This window comes from Hypanus sabinus, chromosome 9 (assembly GCF_030144855.1).
Source record: "Hypanus sabinus isolate sHypSab1 chromosome 9, sHypSab1.hap1, whole genome shotgun sequence".
Classification (NCBI taxonomy): Eukaryota; Metazoa; Chordata; class Chondrichthyes; order Myliobatiformes; family Dasyatidae; genus Hypanus; species Hypanus sabinus.
The window spans coordinates 156,863,756-156,885,228 of record NC_082714.1 but is presented as its reverse complement, the minus strand read 5'-3'; the positions used below and the strand labels follow the sequence as shown (position 1 = coordinate 156,885,228).

General features: G+C 44.0%; 1 protein-coding gene and 1 pseudogene across 1 annotated transcript; both read left to right on the top strand.

The window, feature by feature from the left end:
* The first annotated feature begins 476 nt into the window (after positions 1–476).
* Positions 477–19,259, top strand: LOC132399948 (dynein light chain roadblock-type 2-like). Its single transcript, XM_059980917.1, has 4 exons — positions 477–557; positions 11,485–11,560; positions 13,318–13,485; positions 18,496–19,259. The coding sequence occupies exons 1-4, from the start codon at positions 555–557 to the stop codon at positions 18,537–18,539; spliced, it is 291 nt and encodes a 96-aa protein (XP_059836900.1). The 5' UTR covers positions 477–554; the 3' UTR covers positions 18,540–19,259.
* LOC132398949 (inorganic pyrophosphatase-like) lies at positions 8,039–10,337 on the top strand (annotated as a pseudogene).
* Positions 19,260–21,473: the final 2,214 nt, after the last annotated feature.

The window sequence follows — 21,473 nt, the reverse complement described above, 5'->3', positions numbered from 1 at the left end:
CTCATCCTGTATGAGGGCTACCAAGTCCCTTCGCACCTCCAACTTCTTTAAGTTCTCCACGTTTAGAAAAGAGCCTATGCCTTCATTCCTTCTACCAAAGTGCATGGCCATACACTTCCCTACACTGTATTCCATCTGCACGGAAACAGGCACCCACACCAGGAGCACTCTGTGCTGGTACAATTCTACTCTGCCGTCTCAGAGCATCCTCATGTTGCCCATTCGTGTCTGGTGAGAAAGCGTTTTAATGCCAGAGAAGTGGGAGAGGGATGGACAGAATAAACGGAACGTCTGCGCTGGTTAAGGTGGGGTATGAAGTTCCTATTTTTTTTCTTACGCTAAATGGCAGCAGATCTGCCACCTTAGACCAGTGATGGCTATTGTCGGAGAGAACGGTAAACTGGCGGTGACGTCAAATACCCGAACGTTCATGAAAAGAGTGGAGCTGCGTGGTGACGTCATGGCGTTTCCACTGTCAATCAACCCGGGGGTGGGGTTGGGGTGCGCAGGCGCGGTGGACGGGTGCCCGCTCGGGTGAGAAGCAACCGCGGGAGATGGTGAGTGAGTTTGTGCGTCGAGTGCACCGGTGGAGGGGAGAATCTGGGACTGGGTAAGGGGGCAACAAGCACCGTGCAGAGAGGCGGGGTGACTGCACTGCATCAGTAGCCAAGCCCGTTTCATTTCCTTCCATTGCAATCGGGGCCATGACTCGGGCGGTGGTGTGTGTCAGCACAAAAGAACTGTCAGTACTGGACAGAGACACGAATGTGTTTAATAATTGCATCCACATGGCTGGGATGCATATTCTGGAATGATTTTTTTCGGGGTAAAGTCTGCTATGAGCTCCAGAATAGCTGAAACTCCTGGATTTAGAACATAACAGCACAGTACAGGCCCTTCGACCTAAGATGTGTCAACCTTTTAACCTAATCTTAAAATCAATCCCTCCTACATAGCCCTCAATTTTTCTATCATCTACTTGCCTCTCTAAGAGCTTTGGATGCCAAGAAATTAAAATCCCATACGGCGTGTTGCAGAATTCGGAGCAGTTTGTGATGGGGCGGGGTTTATATTGCGATTTACCTCAGCTGATAAGTGGTTTATACCCACTTTCACTTCTTCCCCGCCCCTCGTTCCACACTCCACTCCCGCCCCCAACATGCACTTTGATGGCCTTCTGTCAAATAAAGTAAGACGTAGAGCAGATTTAGGCCATTTGGCCCATCTAAAGGAAACAGTACCAAATGCAGATCTGGCCCTATATCTCATGGTGAACTCACTGAGACCTGTGGAATGTTGAAAGGCATTAATAGGGTGGATGTGGAGAGAGTATTTCCTGTGCTGGGAGAGTCTAAAACCAAAGGACAGAGTCTCAGTATAGAATGGAGAGGAATTTATTTATCCAGAGAGTGGTGAATCTGTGGAATTCATTACCACAGGCAGCTGTGGAGACCAAATCTTTGTGTATATTTAATGCGGAGGTTGATAGATTCTTGACTGGTCATGAGGGGATACAGAGAGAAGGCAGGAGATTGGGGCTGGGAGGGAAACGGATCAGCCACGATAAAATGGCAGAGCAGACTCGATGGGCCAAATGGCCTAATTCTGCCCCCATGTCTTATGGTCTGAGTGTCTCACCACAGAAACCAGGAAGAGTTGGCCCTGGGAGGCAGAGGCATGGCTACAGGGTTGCTTTGAATCCATGTACTGTGCTGTGTTCAAAGACTCTTCAGAGGATCTGAATGGATACACCACAGATGTCACAGACATTATTAAAACACTTATAGACAAGTGCGTCTTCACACAATCACTCAGTCTTGCCCAGCCGGAAGCCCTGGATGAATCATGAGATCGGCAACCTACTGAGTGCCATATTAGTGTCTGACGACCAAGAGGTCCAGGTGCAATCTCCAGAAAGCCATCTCACAGGCAGAGTGTCAATTCTGAATCACTGAATGATGCTGGACAGCTGTGGCAGGGGTTGAATGCTGTCACCACTTACCAAGTGACATGGGCAACAACTGGGCTGCACCTCCACATGAGCTCAATGCCCTCTATGCTCGCTTCAACCGGAAAAACGACGGAACTTTCACAAGCTCCCACAGCCCCTGATGACCCTGTGATTTCAGACTCTGATGTGAGAGCATCCTTCGGGGGGTGAATCCAGCCCAGACGGGGTACCTGGCTGAGTACCAAAGACCTGGGCTGATCAACTGGATGGGGTGTTCACTGATCCCTTTAACCTCTCACTTCAGCAGTCTGACGCACCCATCTGCTTCAGTCAGGCTTCAATTGTACCGGTGCCTAAGAAGAACATGGTACCCTGCCCCAGTGACTATCATCCAGTAGCATTTGCATCCACTGTGATGATGTGCCTTGAGAGGTTGGTGATGAAACTTGTAAACTCCTGCCTGAGAAGCAACTTGGATCTGCTCCAGTTTGCCTACTGGCACAACAGGCCCTCAGCAGTTGCCATCCCCCTGGCTCTGCAGTCATCCCCTCAACACTAATCAATAAGCTTCAAGACTTTGCCCTCAAAACTCCCTTGTGCAATTAGATCCTGGATTTCCTCACTTGCAGACCCCAATCAATTTAGATTGGCAACAGCATCTCCTCCACAGTCTCCACCAGCACAGGTGCTCCACACAGCTGTATGTTTAACCTCCTGCTCTGTTTGCTTTATACTTATGACTGGGGGGCTAAGCACAGCTCCAATGCCACATTTAAGTTTGCTGACAACGCCACTGTCATTGGCCGAATCCGAGGAAGATTGAAAACCTGCCTGAGGATCAGTGGCAACTTTAAATTCCTCGGTGTTATCAGTTTAGAGGATCTGTCCTGGGCCCAACACATAAGTGCAATTACAAAAAAAAAACAACAGCATCTCTGCTTCCTTAGGAGTTTGCGAAGATAGGGCATGACGTATCTTTGACAGATCTTTCTGTAGATGTGTGTCGGAGAGTACATTGCCTGTATGGAAACACCAATGCTCTTGAATAGAAAATCCTACAAAAGTAGTGGATTACGGCCATCCATCACGGGTAAAGCCCTCTCACAGAGTGCTGTCACAGGAAGGCAGCAGCCATCAACAAGGGCCTCCACCACCCAGGGTCATGCTCTCTTCTTGCTGCTGCCATCAGGAAGAAAGTACAGGAGGCTCAGGACTCACCCCACCAGGTTCAGGAACAGTTATTACCCCTCAACCATCAGGCTCTTGAACCAGAGAGGATAACTTCCCTTAGCTTCACTCGCCCCGTCACTGAACTGTTCCCACAACCAGTGGACTCACTTTCAAGGACTCTTCATCTCACGTTCTCCATACTTATTGCTTATTTATTTGTTGTTATTATTTTCTTTTGTTTGTTGTCTGTTACACATCGGTTGTTGTCCGTCCTGTGTGGTGCGGTCGTTCGTTGGTTCTGTGAATTTCTGTATTTAGTTCTTGTATTTACTGTGAATGCCCCTGAGAAAATGAATCTCAGAGTTGTATATGGTGACATATGTCTACTCCAATAACAAATTTACTTTGAACTAGCTGTAATGTGCTCGTCAGAACTGAAAACACTACTCCTGTTGAGGCTAGTTTTATAAAGTTTCAGCACTTGTACCTGATCTTTTGTGCAGCTGTGGTCTCCATTCAAGATTGTGTAATGTCATTTCCAGTACAGAGAACAAAGTAATTGTTTCTCCAGATCCGAGAAAGCCTAAAAAAACACAAAATATGAAGAACACAATTTTTTTAAATCACAATGAATACAAGTACATAGATAGCTTATACAGTATATATACTTTGATTGCCAGTAGTGGTGCTAGACACAGCAGCGTCTGTACAGGTGACTCTGATAGGAAATGATAAGGTAGTGGTGGAGGGGTGGGTTAGTGGGTGGAGGTGTTGATCAGCCTTATGCTTGGTGGAGGGTAACATTTTAACTCCGGTGGTCCTTGCATGAATGCTTTGTAGCCTCCTCCCTGCTAGGAGTGGGACAAACAGACCACGAGCAGGGTCAATGTTACTGGCCTTTTCCTGGCACCCTTTTGTATCTATGTCCTTGATGGTGGGTAGGCTGGTGCCAGTGATACATTGAGCAGTTTTGACTACCCGTTGTAGAGCCTTGCTGTTTGCCGATGTGCAAATTCTGCACTGTGCAGTAATGCAGCATGTCAGGATACTCTCTACTGCGCGTCAGTTAAAAAAAGACGTGAGAAGAGATGATGGCCCTTTGTTGCGGAGATGGTGGTCCTTTTTGCGGTACCGTTGGGATGATGGGTGCAGAATTGCTTTAGGTTACAGAAGGTGTGATGCCAATTCTTTGCAGAGATCGCAACACCAGTTCCCCTGCCCCAGTGGAGTGTTTCCTATTGGAGAGCCCACAACGAAGGGCCACCTCCTCCTGTCCCCCACTCAAGATTCCTCCTCCCCATCACAAAGATTGCCTACTCTTCCTGTCCATCTCTGCCCTTGCCCAGCTTCCATCCCATCTGGAGCAGGGGTTCCCAACCTGGGATCCATGGTTAACAGTAGGGATCCATGGCGTAGAAATGGTTGGGAGCCCCAATTAGAATATCACACGTACAATGTTGGAGGAACTCAGCAGGCCAGGCAGCATCAATGGAGAGGAATGAACAGTCAACATTTTGGGCCGAGACCCTTCATTATTCTTGAGTTATTCTGCCTAATATCTTATTCAAGTCTTGAAGGAGGGTCTTAGTGCGAAACGTCGACTGCTAATTCATTTCCAAGAATGCTGCCTGACTTGCTGAGTTTCTCCAGCAGTGTGTGTGTTGCATCTTCTTCAATCCGCCATCCCAGTACTGTGACAAAGCGAAACTGAGTCACCTGGAAGGTGTAACTGGGAAATGTAACATTTCTTATTTACGCAGTGTACCTTCAGGAGAGAGAGACAGAGAGACCAGGAGAATCTCACTCTTCTGACAGGGTGTTTTGTACTTCTCCAGCACAGTGGTGACAATTAACACTTAACCACAGCTTCAGTTGCCGGCTGGTGGTGTAATGGGATCTGCATCGGACTTCGAGGCGAGTGGTCCTGGGTTCAGATTCGGCCGGCTCCTTGCGTGCTTTGCACCTGTGCTGAGTTGAGGCGTCGAGCTAGCCACTCAGCCTCGTGAAAAACTGAGAAATGCTAAAGAAACAGCGAGGTTGCCACCCGATGTGCCACACGGTACAGAGAGGAACGTCTTCAGTTACCATCACCTACTGTACATTTTAAATATAATTGGGTAAAATTTACAGAATTACGTATTTACCATGTCAGCACATCTCAATTAGCAGAACCCTTTTGAAAATTCGTCACTGCAGTCTGTTGCAAAAGCCTCTGAGTACAAACTCCAGATACCCAAATTGTACTCTTTTGATGAGGGATGGCTCCATTGTATACATCTACCCAGAAGGTCCGGAGACAAAACAGATCCACCCTGCACAGTGTAGCAAATGGCAGGTGTACACCTTTAGCTTTGTGCTAATAGCAGGAATATTCTGCCTACCAGCAAACACATCTTTACCTCACCCACACCCCCACAGGGTCTGTCCCTCCAAAATTCACTTGTCCATTCATTCCTACCCAATAATCTCCCTCCAGGCTTTCATCCCTGGAAGTGACCAAAGTGCTGCACCTGCCCATTCCCCTCCTCCCTCACCTCCATTCTGAGCCCCAAACAGACCTACCTGGTGAGGCAACGTGAGACCTCCGAATCCGTCTATTGCCTGCGGTGCTCCCGATGCGGTCTCCTCTATGTTGGGGAGATCCGGCGTAATCTGGGGAAATCGCTTTGTCGAGCACTTCCGCACCATCCTCCTAAAGCAGAATTTCCCAGTGGCCAACCATTTAAAGTCCTATCCCCATTCCCATTCCGACATGTCTGTTTGAGGCCACTGTCAGGATGGAGGAGCATACCTTCACGTTCTGTCCAGGTTGCCTCCAACCTGATGGTGTGATATTGATTTCCCTTTCCAGTGAAAAAATGTTTCCCTCCCACCCACCCCCTCCCCATTCCCCTCTCTAGCCTGTTACCTCTTCTCACCTGCCTGTCACCTTCCCCCGGGTGCCCGCCTCCTTCCCTTTCTCCTATGGTTTGCTCTCCTGTCCTATCAGATGCCTTTTTCTTCAGCCCTTTACCTTTCCCAGCCACCTAACTTCACTTATCACCTTCTAGCTATCCTCCTTCCCTCCCCCACCCCCCACATCTTTATTCTGGCTTCTTCACCCTTCCTTTCCAGTCCTGATGTAGGTCTTGGGACCAGAAACGTCGTCTGTTTATTCATTTCCATAGATGCTGCCTGACCTGCTGAGTTCTTCCAGCACTTTGTGTGTGCTGCTCTGGATTTCCAGCACCCACAGAATCTCTTGTGTTTAGGTGCATCTATTGTCTTCCCCATGTATTTTCAACAGGACAGAATGAGAATGTCCTGTTAAATAGTGTACAAGTTTTATTACATGAAGACTGGTTCAGAAGGGTTTAATATCACAGGCACAGGTCGTGATATTTATTGTTTTTGCGGCAACAGTACAATGCAGTCATCGTTGTCCATCATCAAGTGCCATGTCGTATGACTTGGGCAATCATGGTTCTCCCATTTGACTTTAATCTGATCGTTGCCTGGAGGAAGACCCCCTTCATCCTGTTATTCTTTTCACTATCCTTGTTCTTGGCAAATTTTTCTACCGAAGTAGGATGCCACTTCTGGACAATGTCTTTTAGATGACCCCAGCCGTTATCAATACTCTTCGGAGACTATCTGCCTGGTATCACTGCTTGCATAACCAGGACCTGTGATTTGCACCAGCTACTCATACGACTATCCACCACCTGCTCCCATGGTTTAATGTGACCCTGATCAGGGGGCTAAGCAGGTGCCACACCTTGCCCAAGGGTGACCTGCAGGCTAGCGAAGGAAAGGAGCGTCTTACACCTTCTTTGGTAGAGACGTATCTCCACCCCACCACCCTCCACGTTGCAATATATAATTTTAAAAATGATAAAATTACTATAAGAAATATGTTTTATAACTTAAATAAGTATTACAAAAATAAAAATAGTGAGATGGTGCTAACTATTTGTCCATTTGTTCACTGTCCATTCAGAAATCTGATGGCAGAGGGGAAGAAGCTGTTCCTAAAATGTCTTTTTTCATTAGTCCATAATTATGTCACCCATAATTTATAATTCCATACTAACTTCTAAAATCCAGTATTCTATTCTCAGTTGTTACAAAACACCAGAGATTCTGCAGATGCTGGAGATCCAAAGTAACACACAAAATGCTGGAGGAACTCAGCAAGTCAGGCAGCATCTATCGTCGTTATGTGCTGTGTCATACAACTTGTGTGATCATGATCTTCCATTTGTCTTTAATCTGAGAAATTCTAATAAGCTCTTCAGAATTTTTGCCTGATGTAAAAATGATGTAACAGTTTCTGCCATCACTGCAAGATGTTTGAGCTTCTCAGTACATGTCCCAGAAATTCCAGCTGCCGTTCCCTGATTTGATTTCTCTTCTTATTCTGGATTTTTGCATCATTTCCTTATTTATTACTCTGTTCTTCCATGATCTTTTGATAATTCTTCACAAGAACCTCATTTCTGCAGCTTCAGTCCTTCCCCCATTTTGCTTTGATGTTGTCCGACATTCGTTTCCATCACAACACATAACCATAGAAATTATGTTATTCTTTAGTATCTTGCTCAAACACTCAGCTACAGCATCTATGGAGGGAAACAAAGAGTACATTTTGGGCTGAGACCCTTTATCCTGACTTTATTCCCCTCCATAGATGCTACCTGACCTGCTGAGTTCCTCCAGCATTTTGTGTTGCTCTAGATTGGGAGTTCCCAACTGTTTTATGTCTTGTCCATACTGCACCAACTGCCACCACTGGGCTGTAAATAGTGAAAAATATTTGCCACAAATCGCATTTTCCCCTTTTTAACATCTTGTTTGATTGGATTCAATGGTTCCTTTGTTGCAATCTCTATCTTCGCATTGGTCCAGTGAGGAACCTCCACAACCATATTAAACACATTCTGTGACTCTGAAGCCCAAAGTGGGATATCATGGAAAGGAGAAATCATCTGACCCTGAGCATCACAGAAATATATAGTTGGAACTATGGGGCTCTTCCACAGACTTGGAAGACCCCACCCATACTGATGAATTGACTAAATGTCGTGAAGACAATGATCCTATTGATGTCTGCGAAACTGGAACCAAAGTGTGTAAAAGAGGTGAGGTTATCCAGGTAAAAGTTTTGGGTACCCTGGCAATGATTGATGAAGGTGAAGCTGACTGGAAGATTATTGCAATTAATATTGAAGATGCTGATGCAGATAAATTTAATAATATTGATTATGTGAGAAGGCTAAAGCCAGGCTATCTGGAGGTCACCGTTGACTGGTTCAGGCGATACAAGGTGCCTGATGGAAAACCAAAAACCAGTTTGCATTCAATGGTGAATTCAAGGATAAGGACTTTGCCATTGAAGTGATCAAAAGCACACATGCATTTTGGGAAGCTTTGATAAAGAAAACATCACCTGTTGGAGAAATTAACTGTACAAACACAACAGTATCTGAAAGTCCCTTCATGTGTTCTGAAACAGATGCTACTGCTTGTATAGAAAATTTACCAGAATGTGGATCAGGTGATTCAGTATCAGTGGATGTGAACAACTGGTGGTTTGAGAAAAAGAATTGAGTGAAGAACTTATTATTGCTGCTGTAATCCAAATTATTCACCTGCTATGTTATCTATACAGCAGAGTTGAAGGAAATGTGAAGATGACTACTAAGTGTACATCTGTGATGAGTAGTATTTACTTTTGATCATTTAATTGCCCAATAAATATTCATGATCTGTCAAAAAAAAGAAAAGAAAATAGTGAAAAATAGAAATGTATTTTTTTTTAAATCAGTGAGTTGGTGTTCAGGGGTTCATTGCCCATTCAGTAATCCGTTGGCAGAGGGGAAGAAGCTGTTCCTGAATCATTGAATGTGTGCCTTCAGGCTTCTGTACCTCCCTCCTGATGGTAACAGTGAGAAGAGGGCATGCCCTGGGTGGTGAGACTCCTTAACGATGGATGCTGCCTTTCTGAGGCACCACTCCTTAAAGGTGTCCTGGATGTTCCAGAGGCTAGTACCCATGATGGTACTGACAAACTTTACGCCTTTCTGTAGCTTACTTTGATCCTGTGCAGTTGCCCCCCATACCAGATGGTGGTGTAGCCAGTCAGAATACTCTCCACGGTGTATCTATAGAATTTACAAGTGTTTTAGGTGACAAACCAAAAAAAGTCCTAATGAAGTATAGCCACTGTTTAGCCTTCTGTTTGACCAGGCTAGGGGTCCTCAGACATCTTGACTCCTCAGGAACTTGAAATTGGTCACTCTCTCAACCTCTGATCCCTCCATGAGGATTGGTTTATTTTCCCTTGTCATACCCTTCCTGAAGTCCACAATCTGCTCTTTGGTCTTACTGATGTGGAGCGGAAGGTTGTTGTTCCTGTACGCCCTCTCATCTCCATCTGAGATTCTGCCAGTAAGGGTTGCATCATCAGCAAATTTACAGATGGTATTGGAGCTATGCCTACCCACAGGGTCATGGGTGTAGAGAGAGTAGAGCAGTGGGCTGAGCCCTGTGGTGCACCAGATACACTGAACTTCGTGCTTACAGCAGCAACACTGGCACATAAATGCCAACAACACAAAGAATGTAAGTTATACAAGTCGGTGAGGAGAGTGAGAAAAATTGGTGGCGCAAAAACAGGGCTTTAGTGTAAAAACATAAGGTCACAGAGGGCAGTTCCACAGTAGCACAAGAAATGATTCACGGTGTTCCATTGCTGAGGTGTTGCACAAACACTGGAGATTCTGCAGATGCTAGAAATATAAAAGACACAGACACACACATATACACACACACAATGCTGGAGGAACTCAGCTGGTCAGGCAGTCCTGATGAACGAGGAAAGGTCTTGGCCCAAAACATCGACTGTCTATTCATTTCCATAGAGGCTGCCTGACTTGCTGAGTTCCTCCAGCATGTTGTGTGTGTAGGAAGGGTTGTGCTGGCCAATTGAAGAAACTGATAATGCAGGATTTTTGCCCATTGCTGCCCTTTACTTCAAATCAAATTGAGATTCTAATTTGATACCCCGTTGTTAATACTCCACCCTCCTTCCCTCAACACTCACTTCCCTTGTTCATTTGAAGATTGAGTGTAATATATCTAACCTCTTGCATGCTGGATCATTGAGATGTCATCTGCAAGTCATGTCTAGGCCCTTCAGAATTAATCCCATCCTAGCTATTCTACAACACACACAAATGCTGGTGGAACGCAGCAGGCCAGGCAGCATCTACAGGAAGAAGTACAGTCGACAAGAGATTTGAAAGGCACTTTCTACTATCTTACTATCTTTTCTTTCAGTTAGTCCTGACGAAGGATCTCGGCCCAAAACGTCGACTGTACTTCTTCCTGTAGATGCTGCCTGGCCTGTTGCGTTCCACCAGCATTTGTGTGTGTTGCTTGAATTTCCAGCATCTGCAGCTTTCCTTGTGTTTGCTAGCTATTCTACGTTAGTTTCCAGTATCTTTTACAATTGATTTTAAAGTTCTCTTACTTGGGTTTAAAGCTCTTAATGGTCTGGGACCAGAGTACATCACAGAGTCACTTCCGTAATCCTGCTCAAGCTCTTAGGTCTTCAAAGGTTCATATATTATCTAAGTACAGTATACAACTCTGAAACTCTTCTCCCATTGCCATGAAACCAAGAAAGAAAAGAACGGAAATGCAAACCTCAATTCCCCACACAAAAAAAACAAACAAAAAGTGGAACAGGAACATTGAGCCCCGAATCCCCCTCCCCTGCACACAAAAGACAAGAAGATCGGGCAAAAAACACAGAATATAAAAACTATAACACTGAAAAGAGTCCGTTGTCCAAAACACAGAAAACCTGGATAATGTTCTCCGGGCAGAACGGCTGCTTCCCTCTCCAGCAGCAGAGCGATCCCAGCCTGTAAATCACAGGCTCCCAACAGTTCCAGTGTCACATTCAAGGCAAAAATCAAATGTGAAAGACATAAAAGTAGTGAAATATATGATTTCATGGTCTAACCAGAAGATGTTAACTGTGGGAGTGGTGTACACAGGCACCATTTAGACTGACATCTTAAATTCTCTTCCTCTGGTCTCTTAAGTTCAAACAATCACCCTCAAAAACTAAAGGACAGATCATCTTTTATAAACTGTGGAACTCAATACCAAAAACTGTAAGGGATGCAGACTCACTCAGTTGACACTTTTAATCGTCAGCTCAAAACCTATTTAACCTTGCTCTTACCTAACATCAGTTTGTCTTGCATTTACATGTTTGCGCTTTAGCACTATGAACTACATTGTGTGTATGAAAAGCGCTCGGCAGACAGACCATTATTATTGTTATTGATCTATGTTGTCTCTCTTTTCAGGCGGAGGTTGAAGAAACACTCAAGAGAATCCAGAACCAGAAGGGTGTTCTAGGGATTATTATTGTCAACATGGAAGGTATTCAGAACAGTTTCTTTTTCCTGGAGTTCAATTTGAGTCAGATTTTTTTTTCTGGTTCATCATTGTAAGGGTTAATGGATGAGGAGCATTTGATGGCTGTGGGCCTGAACTCGCTGGAGTTTAGAAGAAAGAGGGGGTATCTCATTGAAGCCTATCAAATATTGAAAGGCTTAAACCGAGTGGATCAGAAGTGGAGAGAGAGCAGTTTCAGGTTCCTGGGCGTCAAACTCTCTGAGGATCTAACCTGGTCCCGACATATCGATGTAGCTATAAAGAAGACAAGACAGTGGCCATGTTTCATTAGGAGTTTGAAGAAATTTGGTTTGTCACCTAAAATACTCAAATTCTTATAGATGTACCGTGAAAAGCACTGTGACAGGCTGCATCACTGTCTGGTATGGGGACGAGGGAGCTACTGTGCAGGACTGGAATAAACTTCAGAGAGTTGTAAATTTAATTAGCTCCGTAATGGGCACAAGCCACCATAGTATCCAGGACATTTTCAAGGAGTGGTGCTTTAAAAAAGGCACCATCCATCATTAAGGACTCCCATCACCCACTTCCCATGCTGTTGCATTGTATTTTAAAAACATTTTGTAACAATGCGTTTAGAGCAAAGAATTGTTCTTGGAAAAGATATCAATGCAACATTCATTTCCTTGACTTAACATTTTTCTGGGATCTTCTGGAGGTTTTGGTGGTTTAGATGGAGGGACCAAACAGCCACCTTCTGATTCTATTGTGTTCTTAAAATGGCACCTCTGTATGTTGAAAGTTAAAGTCGAGTTGATTGTCATTCGCACAAGACATGTTTGCACAGACACAATGAAATATTTGCATGATACAGACTCTCACCATCTCAAAGTTTCAAAGTCCATTTATTATTAAAGTGTGTATGCAGAATATAGCTCTGAGATTCATCCTCCCACAGGCAGCCACAAAACAAAGAAACACCATGGAACCCGTTCAAGAAAACATCAAACACCCATTGTGCGAAGAAGAACAAATTACGCAAACAGCAAGATGCAAGCAAATAACACATAGAGTGTCAAACATCAAACCAGGAGTCCAGCAGTATTCAGTTCAGCATCACACTGCCAGCCCACTGCAGGCTGCACACTGAGCCATTCTTTACTGAAGTCCTTATCAGTCGCCTGATCAAGTTCAGTTAATTGACTTTCAATCATACACAGTATACCACCAAACGAAACAATGTTCCTCCAGACCAAGGTGCACAACGCAATAAATATAACTCACAACACAACACATAAATTAATATTATAACAAGTAAATTAACAAATAATAAAATATTCTCTGGAAAACTGACATTTAATGTAAGGTGAATTAACGACACGAGTTAAGAAGTAAAGAGTAATACGCTACTGGCGCCTCGCATGTGATGAGATCTGGGTGGTGGCAGGGAGTTCATTAGTCTCACGGCCTGGGGAAAGAACTCGTTTCCCATCCTAGGAAAATCTTGTCCTAATACCGTGGCGCCTCCTACCCGATGGTAGGATGAGAGGGATCCTTGACAATGCTAAGGGCCCAACATATGAAGCGCTCCTGATAAATATCTTGGATGGGAAGAGGGTACACCCCAATGTTTCTCTCAGTAGTCCTCGCAGTCCTTTGTAGGGTCTTGCAGTCATACCGGACCATACTCAGAATCAGCCTCCCTACATCAGCCTCTCTTCCCAACTGCTGCCACTTTAATGGTGACGAGTCTAACTTCATGTGTGTGCCCCTGCATCCAGGTATCCCAATCCGGTCGACCATGGACAATGCGACCACGGCTCAGTACGCAGGGCTTATCCATCAGCTGTCCATGAAAGCCAGGAGCACCATCCGGGACATCGACGCCCAGAACGACCTCACCTTCCTCAGGATCCGGAGCAAGAAACACGAGATTATGGTTGCACCCGGTAAATGTGCTTTTATTTCGGTTTGTCTACCAGCTTATTTTGAGTATCCCTCTCCCTCCCCCACCAGCCCCACCTTCCAGAACTCTCTCCGTTCCTGTGGGTGCCCAAGGTCACACGGAGACAAGTCAGCTACTGAGCAACTTCAGATATCTGGTAGGAGCTCCCAGCCATGGTGTCAGCCTCCATAACCACTGTTCCCACACACGTCGCATTTATTAGGCCACAGCTGGAATTTACTTTTATATAATGTTAATATAATTTTGGAATTATGTTAATATATTTTGAGACCTATAGTGTACTGGCCTCACTGAGATATTGTAACATCAACCAGATAGTCAGCCGAATTCTATTCAAAATTAACCTGAAGATCAGAATGTAGAATACTAGCTCCTTGGTTTTATTGCAATCTCAATGGCGTGACATAGTGAATAAGTTTAGTGAAATTAAGTTTAGTTTATTGTAATTTATATACTTGTATATAATGTATATGCCAGATAATGTATATAGAAAAGAGACGTTTCTCTGAACCAGAGTGTAAAGCACAGTGATACACATAGCACACGATAACTTTTAAAGGTGCAGATAAAATCTACAGATGAATCACACAAATAATAAACTAAAGTGCATTAATTTTAAATATTGGAAGGTACGGAACAGATTAACCAGTGAGACATTGAATACGATGTGGCAGGAGTTCAGAACCCCAAATCGTTTCTCATCCTGACCGTGCTTATTTTTATGCATCATAGTCTCCTGCCTGATGGTAGGAAGTCAAAAAGGATGCTGGTTGGATGGGTGAGATCTTTAATAAAGCTAAGGGCCCTCCTGATAAATGTCCCCGATGGATGGTAGGGAGACCCCTACGATCCTCTCAGTTGTTCTCACAGTCCTTTGTAGGGACTTCTGGTCCGATGTTCAACTGCTCCCATACCAGATGGAGATGCAACTTGTCAGGACGCTCTCAGTGGTGCTCCTGTAAAACGCAGTTAAGATGGGGGTGGGGGCGGTGAGCCTAGCTTGCCTCAGTCTCCTTAGGAAGTGAAGAGGCTGCTGTGCCTTCTTGTTCGGATGAGGTCGTCCATGATGTGAACTCCCAAGAACTTAGTGCAGTTAACTCTCTCTACGGAGGACCCATGGGTGCAGAGGGGGATGGTTTGGCTGCACCTTCTTGAAATTCACAATGCTTTCCTTTGTCTTCTCCATGTAAAGGATCAGAATCAGGTTTATTATCATTGGCATGTGTTGTGAAATTTATTAACTTAGCAGCAGGAGTTCAATGGAATACATAATATAGAAGAAGAAAAACAAAATAAAATAATAATGATAAATAAATCAATTACAGTATATGTATATTGAATGAATTAAAAATCGTGCAATAAACAGAAATAAAATATATTTCTGTTAGTTTGTTCTTCTCACACCAATCCACCAGCCACTCCACTTCCTTCCTATCCTCCCATCTCGTCATCGTTCTTGATAAGACCAACCACTGTTGTGTCATCTGCAAACTTGATGACATGGTTTGAGCTGGATTCTGCGACATAGTCCATAAGGCCATAAAACATGGGAGCAGAGTCAGGCCATTCAGCCCATCAAGTATGCTCCACCATTCCATCATGGCTGGTCCCAAATCCTACTCAACGCCATACACCTGCCTTCTTGCCATATCCTTTGATGCCCTGACTGATCAGGAAATGATCAACTTCTACCTTAAACATACCCACGGACTTCACCTCCACCGCAGTCTGTGGCAGAGCATTCCACAGATTCTACTAAAAAAAATTCCTCCTTATCTCTGTTCTATAATGTCGCCCCTCAATTTTGAGGCTGTGCCATCAAGTTGTGGATACCCCACCACTGGAAACATCCTCTCCACATCCACCCTATCTAGTCCTTTCAACATTCAGTAGGTTTCAATGAGATCCCTGTACATTCTTCTAAGTTCCAGTGAGTACAGGCCCAAACCTGCCAAACGCTCCTCGTATGTTAACCCCTTCATTCCTGGAATCATTCTCGTGAGCCTCCTCTGGACTCTCTCCAATAACAACACATCCTTTCTGAGATATGGGACCTCAAACTGTTGACAATACTCCACGTACCACCTGACTCGTGTCTTATAAAGGCTCAGCATTATCTCCTTGCATTTGTATTCTATTCCTATTGAAATAAATGGCAACGTTGCATTAGCCACATTTACCACAGACCTGTAAATGAACCTTATGGGAGTCTTGCCCGAGGACTCCTAAGTCCCTCTGCACCTCTGATGTTTGAACCTTCTCCCATTTAGATAATAGTCCACATTATTGTTCCTTTGTCGTGCGTCAGCAGTGTGAACAGCAGCGGGCTGAGCACACAGCCTTGTGGGCCGCCAGTGCTCAGCATAATGACACTCGAGACATTGCTGCCCACATGAACTGACTGTGGCCTTACTGTTAAAAGCTCAGTATCCAATTGCAGAGGGAGGTGTTGAGACCTGGCAAAGACAGCTTCCCAACCAGTTTCTGAGGTACGATGGTGTTCAATGCTGAAGTGAAATCTATAAACAGCAGTCTGGCATATGAGATCCTATTTTCCAGGTAGGATGACAGAGTGGAGGGCAGAGGCTATTGCATCATCAGTGGATCGATTTGAGCGCTAAGCGAACTGGAAAGGGTCCAGTGTAGCTAGGAGAAAGGCTTTTTAATGTGCTCCATGACCAGCCACTTTGTAACAGTTGATGTTAATGCCACCGGACGATAGACATTTAGACAGGTTACCATTTCCTTCTTTGGCACTGGAATGACGGTTGCTACCGTGAAAACCAAAAATGTGTTGTCATTTGAGAGTCTAGAGGTAGTGCATGAGGATGAGTCCAGGAATGAAGGGGTTAACATATGAGGAGTGTTTGGCAGCTTTGGGCCTGTACTCAGTGGAATTTAGAAGAATGCTGGGGGGGGGTCTCACTGAAACCTACCGAATGTTGAAAGGACTGGATAGGGTGGATGTGGAGAGGATGTTTCCTGTGGTGGAGGTATCCAGACTAGAGGGCACAGCCTCAAAATTGAGTGGCAACCCTTTAGAACAGATAAAGAGGAATTTTTTTAGCCAGAGATTAGTAATCTGCTGAATATTCTGCCACAGACTGTGATGGAGGCCAAGTCCGTGTGTATATTTAAGGCGGAAGTTGCTAATTTCCTGATCGGTCAGGACATCAAAGGACATGGCGAGAAGGCAGGTGTTTGGGGTTGAGTGGGATCTGGGATCAGCCATGATGGAATGGGAAAGCAGACTTGATAGGCTAAATGACCTAATTCTGCTTCTATGTCTTATGGTCTGATGTGAAATATATCTGTCAGCTGGGCTGCGTAATCTTTCGGAACCTGACCTGGTATTGTATCAGGCCCCACAGCTTTGCATGGGGTCCGGCCAGGGTCTTCCTCACCTCAGTTCAGCCAGGAGGTGTGTCTGCTCCCCTGGGGGGAGGGTTACTGATCTGAAACAGCTAATTTCAAAATAAAAGCTGAATGTGCTTAATCATATAGGGAAAAGAAAAGAAAAATGAATTGCCTGAAGGATGGAACATACATTCTGTGAATTATTGTGCAATTAATTATATATTAATGAATATAATTCATAAATTTTCTAAATAATAAACAAACCACAACTTTGACTTTGAAACACTTAGAGCTTCAACATAATTACATCGTCAGTGTTTCAAGTTACAACACTGTTATAAATCGTAACAATAACACAGAATGGAAGTCGGTAGTTCATTGTTAATAAATATTAAAAATTTAAAGTGCCGTACAGTTTACAGACTGGGTAAAGATTGTCTGCTCAGAGCAATGGGTGGTCTGTGCAGCTGTAAAAAAAATAATTAGAGGGAACATTTCTTTCTCCCCTCCCCCCACTGAACCTTAACATTTATGAGCATCGGGGGAAGGAAATACTGGGAATGAATTAACAACTGGGATTAAGGATCGAACAATGGTCCTCCTGTGCAAAGGGAAACATGGACAACACAATACCTCATTCTCACCTGAGCACCGTGTTAAAAGACATTTGGATGGGTACGTGGTTCGGAGAGGTTTAGAGGGATATGGGCTCCATCTGCAATCAACCCCTCCTTACATGGAACACACAAAATGCTAGTGGAATGCAGCAGGCCAGGCAGCATCTATAGGGAGAAGCACACGGGCCGAGACGTCAACAGTGCTTCTCCCTATAGATGCTGCCTGGTCTGCTGCGTTACACCGGCATTTTGTGTGTGTTGCTTGAATTTCCAGCATCTGCAGATTTCCTCGTGTTTCCTCCTTACATGGATCCACCTGTTTCATCCTTCTCCTCTTCCTCATCTTTTTATACTGGCTACCCCCCATCTTGATCATATTGATGACAGACAGTAGCATCCATCATCAAGGACCCCACCATTCAGGCCATGCTCTCTTTGCACTGCTACCATCAGGGAGGAGATACAGAAACTTTGGGTCCTGCATCACCAGGTTCAGGAACAGTTATTACCCTTCAACCATCAGGCTCCTGAACCTGCGTGGGTGAATAACTTCACTCACTCCAATGCTGAACTGACCACAGCCTATGCACTCACTTTCAAGGATGCTACAACTCAGTGCTATTTATTTATGAATGCAAGATATTCTGCAGATGAAAGTGTGACACACACCAGAAGGAACTCAGGCAGCAATCTTAGAAAGGAATAAAGAGTCAACGTTTCATCAGGTTTGGAAGGGGAAAGAATAAATATTATTTATTAATTATAATTTGCATGATTTGGCCTCTTTTGCACATTGGAATTTTGTCAGTCTTTTTAAGTGTAGTTTTCCATAAATTCTGTTGTACTTTACCTTCCTGTGAATGCCTGCAAAAAATGAATCTCTAGGTAGTACATGGTGACAGTTACAAACTTTGATAATAAATTTACTTTGAACTTTGATGTGCATTAAATTACCGGAGAATATCAGCCTTGTACTAACTGGTGTGCTTTTATCAATCTGTTCTTCATTTCCCTTTCAGACAAGGAGTATTTATTAATTGTCATCCAGAATCCCAGTGAGTGACCTCCCCATCATTGCCTCCTGTACAGTGTCACGCCGATGGAAATCACTCATTTACCTGGCAGTGTTGACCAACTCCGCAAGCTCAGCTCCTGTGCCTCTTTGAGATCTCTCTCGAGCATCCGTACCTTTCCCAAGCGGCTGAATGAACCCAGACTTTCTTTGGTGACCGGCTGGCCGCTGCTAATAACTTTGACTTATTTACATTTGGTATTCATTAACCACTTCAGTAAAGGCTGTCTCATTGCCATGTTACCATTGGTAGATATTGTAAATAGTTAGTTAAACTGCATGCTCTTCAGAGAAACAGGAAGCAATCTCTGGCTTAAGCTGCAGTACTTAATGAGTAACAGTCTTAATAAAGTAATAGCACTTTGCATCATGGGTAGTTATTTTCATGTTTGCGTGCGGCTGAGTTAAGATAGTGACCAACATATTGGGAAGGAAGGTTGGAGAAACACGATTCATCCTGTAAATTGGACGGGGATATTTTTGGACAGGAAAGAGCTGGTAATTAGGATGAGTAATCTTTGTGGTCCTAGAGATTTAATCTTTAACTGTTTGGTTCTTCATTATTTCTAACTATCATTAAGAAATGCTCAGTACATATTAGTTATAGCATTTAGACCATCTGCAACATGCTGGTTGGGTGGGTGGAAGAGAAACCAATGTAAAAGACCACTGTGCTTTTCTTAAAAAAAAATAAAGAACTTGTTCTCAGTTTTTCTGCTTGAGATTGGATTTGACTTGCCGAATTTCTCCAGCATTTTGTGTGTGTCTGTGTGTGTGTGTGTGTGTGTGTGTGTGTGTTGCTCAGGGTCTAAAGGTTAAAATATTCAGAACATACTGCAAAAGCAAGCGTATAATGCTGAGGCTTTACACTGTTCAGACTGTGCTTGGAATATCGTGAGCAGCTTCATCTTAGGAGAAGGTCTGGAGGAGATTCCAGGAATGGACTAAGCAATTTAAAACTTTTGTCATGGATTAGGTGGAATAACATGAGTGTTTGGTGCCTCTGGACATGTACATACTGGGGTTTAGAAGAATGGGGAGGGGCCATTGAAAGGCCTAGATAGACTGGATGTGGAAAAGATATTTCCTGTAGTGGAGGAGTCTAGGACATGAGGGCACAGCTTCAGAATAGAGGGACAACCCTTCAGAATGGAGATGAGGAGGAATTTCTTTAGCTAAAGGGTAGTGAATCTGTCCAGCTGCAAATTCTCAAATCGGTTTGAGGTCTGGACTCTGACTTGGCCATTCTGGCGCATTAACTTTGTTGTTTTTAAGCCATTCCTGTGTTGCCTTGGCTTTATGCTTGTGGTCATTGTCTTCCTGAAAACAAATCTTCTCCCAAGTTGCAGTCTTCTTGCAAACTGCATCAGGTTTCCCCCCAGGAGTTCTCCATATTTTGCCCACTGCCTTCACAAGCCTTACAGGACCTGCTGCACTGAAGCATCCCCACAGTATGATGCAACCACCACCATGCTTCAAGGCGTGTTTGTGATGGATGTGCAGTGTTGGGCTTGCGCCAAACATTGCATTTAATCTGATGGCCAAAAGGCTCAATTTTGGCTTCATCAGACCATAGAACGTTCTTCCAGCTGACTTCAGAGTTTCCCACGTGTCTTCTGGCAAACTCTAGCCAAGATTTCATGTGAATTCTCTTCAACAGTGGCTTTCTCTTTGCCACTCTCCCATAAAGCTGTGACTGGTGAAGCACCTGGGTAACAGTTGTTGTATGCACAGTCTCTCCCATCTCAGCCACTGAAGCTTGAAACCCCTCCAGAGTTGTCACTGGTCTCTTGGTGGCCTCCCTCACTAGCCTCCTTCTTGCACGATCATTCAGTTTTTGAGGACAACCTGCTCTAGGCAGATTCACAGCTGTGCCATAATCTTCCCATTTCTTTATGATTGACAACTGCAAGGGATATTCAGTGACTTGGAAATTTTCTTGTATCCATCTCCTGATTTGTGCTTTTCAGTAACCTTTTTGCGGAGTTGCTTGGAATGTTCTTTTATTTTCATGGTGTAGTTTTTGCCGGGATACTGACTCATCAGCAGTTGGACTTTACAGATACAGGCGTATTTTACTACAATCCATTCAAACACTTCGGCTGCACACTGGTGATCCACATTTAACTAATTATATTTGTAATTAATTTAGATCACTTTGTAAAGATCTGTTTATACTTTGACATGAAAGTTTTTTTCTGTTGATCAGTGTCAAAAAAAAGCCAAATTGAATCCACTGTGATTCAAAGATGTAAAACAAAACATGAAAACTTGCAAGAGGAGGGGGGTGAATACTTTTTATAGGCACTGTATTTTTGTTATTTCAATTTATGATTTGTTTCAGAATAACTAATGCCAAGATTAAAAAAGCATTTTTGTTGGTCCACAAATCAAACAGGTCATCAGTGACAGGCAATTCAAAGAACTTCTAGTGGGACCAAGGAAAATTGCATGGAAGGGATTCAAGGATGTTGCTGAACATTTTCTTGGCAACTACAGAGCACCAAACTACATGCAGCTGGTTGACAACGAACTTCAAAGCCATGAAGTGCAACAGGTCATTAAAGATATATTTTCTGCATTTCCATTTAGACTTATTCCCTGCAAATCTTGGTGCTGTCGGTGATGAGCATGGTGAAAGGTTTCACCAGGACATTGTCATCATGGAGCAGCAGCAACTGGGCGACTGGAATCCTTCAATGCTGGTTGAATATTCTGAGGCAAAAAGAGTCAGAATAAGGTTTAATATCACTGTGCTATGTTGTGAGATTTGTTAACCTTGCGTTAGTACAAATGAAAATCATCATCTAAACATTTTAAAAACGCAAACACAAGGAAACCTGGTGATGCGGGAAATTCGAGCAACACACACAAAATGCTGGTGGAACGCAGCAGGCCAGGCAGCATCTATAGAAAGGAACCTAA